This window comes from Sphaeroforma arctica (genome assembly GCF_001186125.1).
Source record: "Sphaeroforma arctica JP610 unplaced genomic scaffold supercont1.2061, whole genome shotgun sequence".
Classification (NCBI taxonomy): Eukaryota; class Ichthyosporea; order Ichthyophonida; genus Sphaeroforma; species Sphaeroforma arctica.
The window spans coordinates 1-4921 of NW_014038497.1; the positions used below are offsets into that span (position 1 = coordinate 1).

The following is a 4921-nucleotide window of genomic DNA, read 5'->3' on the forward strand; positions in this document are numbered from 1 at the left end:
ATATTTGTTGATGTCTACGTATATATATAACCTCGCACATATCAATCTACGTATATGTAGTTTAGGTCTAGATTGTGGAAGGGGAACGAGTGTACGTGCATATGTGCATATGCATAAATGCTTATATTTTGTGTTTGTGTGATGTATGCGCATGCACTAGTGAAATTGGTTATAATCTGTTTGATTTAAATTTATATATGCTTTGTATATGCTTACATTGAATGATAGGATATGTGATTTTAAATTTCGAGAAATATGATTGCATCAATGATTCTAGCTTTATACGGACGCCTATGTCCTGTAATGTCGTCCATGAACATATTTACAATCCGCAAATTAGGAATATTTATTGTGTACTATATATCGTCCGTTGTATATTTCAGTTTAGTAAATCTGGCGCATCCACCTTTTACAGCTTCTAGTAGCCGCTGCTCATGACAAGGTGGATGTGCTGAAAGAGATGTGTCTTGAACACACTGATGTCGATCTGAACTGGGCCGATTTTATGGATCAGACTCCACTGCATGTAGCTGCGGCTCGGGGGTCGGCAAACGCGTGTAAATACCTTTTAGAGAATGGCGCCAATCCAAAGTATGTTTTCTGCCCTCACTGTTGACCACAGCCTCACAGGTGTTGTTGTACTGGCGTCGGTCATAGTTGAGGACTTTCGAATTTATGTTTTTTTTTTGCCATGGGCATACTATCTATTGTATTACGAGAATCTGCACACCTCTGCGTCGCTCCGTGGTACACGGTAACTATCATCGCCAAATGTTGATGTGCGATACATATCCCATATACACACTATTCGTACTGTAGCAAACACTTCACATATGACCTCCAAGACAATACATGTCTTTCAACACGTAGGTAACCTCAATACAAGAATCACTAAATAAGTTCAAATTCGGCAGCCCGGTAGACATCACATTGAATACTCCTCTGGATCTAGCCGTCGCATACTTGCAACCCGAAACGGCGAAGATTATCACTGCCAATGGAGGAATTGCATCAGCTGCCTCATCTCATGTCGTGGGTTTGTTGAACACTTGCTGTAGTGAAGGTATGCAGTTCTCTGACGATTTGGCCCTGTTTTTGGCCGAAGATCTTAGGCGCATGTCATGTGTCATTTCGATGCAGTATGCGGGAGATCCTAGTTATGGCATTCTCCTTCTTACTTATTTCACTGTCTTAAGTGAATATATACATCACAAATACACTCAAAGCGGGTGGCGCTCAATTTAATCATGCTTGCGTATATGTCAATTGTGTGAACGGAACTTGAGAGTGGTTGCGATACTTGCTCCGGAAGTTCGCCAAACTCGATGCTTGCTGCACAACCATAATTTGGCTCACATAAATCCACCTGGCGGGAACCTCAATTCGTATTCTCGACTCTACGATGTGCTAACCACATTCGACATACAACTTTACAGGTAATGTCAAGGAAGTCAAACGTCTAATCAACGAGGGCGTGCCAGTCAACTCTGCGGATTACGACCAGCGCACGCCACTGCATCTCGCAGCCAGCGAAGGTTTCCTCGAGGTAGTAAAGGCTCTTGTAGAGGCAGGGGCCGAGTTAGACTCAGTGGACAGATGGATGGGGTCTGCTCTGAGTGATGCTATCGACAACGGACATTTAGAGGTGGCCGAATACCTCATGCATGCGGGCGCAAATATTGATGCAGGGGGACAGGGAGATGTGATTCTGACGAACTTCATGAAGGAGTGCCAGAAGGGTAACATAGGTGAGAAGTTTACCACCTATATTCGGCTGCTTTGTTATTTTTATGATTGTCGCTTGTTGATATTATCTTGATCATTATGTTACTATCATTAGGTGCGATGGCAGATCATTGCACCAGGCCCATACGCAATCTGTAGGAAGCTGTATCCAATTGTTAATCGGGATCAACAACTAATATTCGATTCTTATTTTTGTTCTTCCGTCTCGATCAGAGAAAGTGAAGAAGCTCTTAGAAACAAACTATGCCAAGCCCGAATGGGTAGACCAGCATGGGAGGAGCGCCTTGCACATCGCGGCAAGTGAAGGACACATGGTCATTGTAAAGCTATTAGTTGAGTTAGGGGCTGAGATAAACTCTCGCGACAAATGGAATATGACGGCTACGGACGCTGCCGAGAGGGGCGGTTTTGATACAATTGCTGAGTTTTTGAAGGTAAGCCTTTCATTGTTCGTATGCGATGACAGTACCTTACTATTACTTTCTGGCACGCAGATAAGTGTTTGAAAGTATTTTGTTTGTGAGTTGTGATTTGTCTTGTCTTAATCTAAGTTCCTATGCTTCGTTGGAATGCGTTGAGAAATGCAATACGCTCAATTCGACACATTTTCCCCTAAGATAGCGCTTCTCGGGGTTGCTGTTTTCCACAGGATTTTTCATTTTTGCACACAATTTGCCCTTGCATATTTATAAATTCTGTTGCCAAAAGATTTTGAGGTATATATTTTGAATGCCGATTTGCGCCTTATTATCACACCTATCATATACACTTAATTCAGGACCAGGGTGGCGCCTCCTCTACGTCTACGGCTGGTGTTGTGCCGAAGATTTGCAAAGCTGTTTTCAAGGACGATCTCGAGAGGCTTACAAAAATTTGCAAAGACGAGAATGCAGACTTGAATGCCTGTGATTACGACCGGCGGACTGCTCTGCATGCGAGTGCTGCTAAGGGAAAGCTATCATTCGTAGAAGTCTTGGTAGGTGACCGCGATGTCGTATTTGTTGATGTGTTGACCAGCCAGGCTTGCGTTTGTTACGGATATTAGACTATGTGAGAGTCCATTGTTACTGTGGCTCGCGGAGGCCTTGAAATCTCAACTCTTCTTGTCCCCCCCCTCCCCAAAACTTAGTACACACTGTGTGAAAATACACATATCCTTGTATAGATTTTCCTGTGGAAGAAATGGGGTTCGCTAAGCCGAGTATGCTGGGCACATGGTATTGAAGTATTCAACTGTCTATACAGTACCTATGTATATATGTCATTCAAAGTGAGTACTATCTACTGGAATATTCCTGTCACAGGTCGAGAATGGTGCGGTCGTCAATGCACAAGATAGATGGGGCAACACTCCGTTGGGAGATGCAGTAGAGAATGGTCATGACGAGATTGCATCGTATCTGCGCAGGCATGGAGCTAACTTCAATACTAAGGAGCTGGGTGGTATTGAGGGTCGCATGTGCGCGGCTGCCTCAGCTGGGAGATTGAGTGAGATCAAGCAGATGGTTGCAGAAGGTAATTGTGACCGTTTATGAAGTCAAATGCCATGCTTGACTGTGCCTATGTACACTCAGAAGAACAGTGCGCGTGCAGTTGTGCGCCTCGAATCGATCGGAATGTAAATTGCACTGTCAGACATCTCATGACGGTGATGTTGTTGTAACATATAAAAGCTCGTATATTGAGCCAAAAGCAATTTGTGGAAGGGTGTCATCTTTCTTCGAGTAAGAAATTCTACCGGTTACAACATCCTGACCACCTGAATAGCAAAACAGAGTTACTCTCATCTTGAAAGAGATGTATATTTGAAATTTTCAATACAACCATATTCCTCCTCAGGCGCCAATGTGAATGTGAGTGACTACGATAAGCGCACGCCTCTGCATTTGGCGGCCAGTGAAAACTTCCTAGAGATAGTCAAGTTCCTAGTGTCCTGTGGGGCTGAAATTAACGCAGAGGATCGCTGGGGTGGCACACCGTACAGCGATGCAGTGAGAAATTGCCATAGTGGCCCGGCAGGTTCGTAATGTGTTGTATATGTGGCGTATTTCGATACATTTCGTAAACAAGATCCAGGGGGTGTTCTTACTTCTCTCGAGTACTTCTTGTGTACGAAGCATCCACTGAGAGACTTCATTCCTTTGTTATTCTATTGCCTATTTTTTAATGTCATGCCATAAGTCGCAAGTATCATATTGGTCCTGGTAGTGCCAATTTGGAGAACCTAAGGTGGGGATATGAATACAATGGGTTTCAATAAGCGAAGTCTGAGAAGGTTTTATTATTACTAAAACCCGATATTGACTCCCATGACGTTGTTCAACTCCAGTAGGCCTTGCTTACCTGGGTATTCACAATGTGTTTATTGACATTCCCATCATAGGCATCCTTGAGGCGGCAGGGGGAGTCATGGGTATGCTCGGAGGCGATCTACACTGGAGGGTCAATCCAGCGGATATCCACTATCAAAAGTTAGAAGCCGAGGGATTTCAGGGAGCGACGTGGAGAGCAGAATGGTGTGGGCTCATAGTGGCTGTGAAGAAGCTCAAAGTTGTGAAGGTGCGTGTTCAGCAACAGAACAAGTTATACAAATATCAATCAAGGGGGTGATGGCATCCGCATATACACCGTGCATTTAGTGAGATGATTATTTGGCTTGTTGTGTTTGTTAAGCTTATTTGACGAATACACAAAACAAATTGTCCACGTCGATACACTAATCACATTGCTGTAGGATAACGAAACTTTGGACCCGGCAACATGGAAGCTATTCGCCAATGAGATCGATTTATTATCGCGGTTAAGGCATCCGAATCTGGTCATGTTCCTGGGTGCTTGCATTGATGTTGACAGGCCCATGCTTATTGAGGAATACATGGGCGGAGGGTCTGTGCAGGCTTTGTTGGACAAGAACAGCAAAAAGGTTGTGAAAATTAGCCCTGCCAAGGTGCTAAAATATGCGTCTGATGTGGCGTTAGGTATCAACTACCTCCATAAGCATTCACCGCAGGTATGAAGGCATTGTATAAATTATGCTGCATGAAATTCAATTTCATAACATTGTTATTAAGCTCACAAACGAATGCATCTTGTGGCCTTTCGCTTTTCGATATGGAAACTGCAGGCAACTTGGTCAAATCCCTGCACACAAATAGACAATGATCTAATATCGACA

At 43.8% G+C, this 4921-nt stretch overlaps 1 protein-coding gene across 1 annotated transcript in view; it reads left to right on the forward strand.

The window, feature by feature from the left end:
* Positions 1–412: 412 nt before the first annotated feature.
* SARC_12087 (TKL protein kinase) overlaps positions 413–4921 on the forward strand; it is a 6212-nt gene continuing 1703 nt past the window's right edge. Inside the window, exons 1-9 of the mRNA XM_014293812.1 lie at positions 413–591; positions 915–1063; positions 1437–1748; positions 1960–2180; positions 2525–2722; positions 3051–3261; positions 3586–3765; positions 4130–4305; positions 4481–4756. Coding sequence (XP_014149287.1) covers positions 461–591; positions 915–1063; positions 1437–1748; positions 1960–2180; positions 2525–2722; positions 3051–3261; positions 3586–3765; positions 4130–4305; positions 4481–4756 — 1854 coding nt within the window. The 5' untranslated portion in view covers positions 413–460. The remainder of the gene's footprint in view (positions 592–914; positions 1064–1436; positions 1749–1959; positions 2181–2524; positions 2723–3050; positions 3262–3585; positions 3766–4129; positions 4306–4480; positions 4757–4921) is intronic.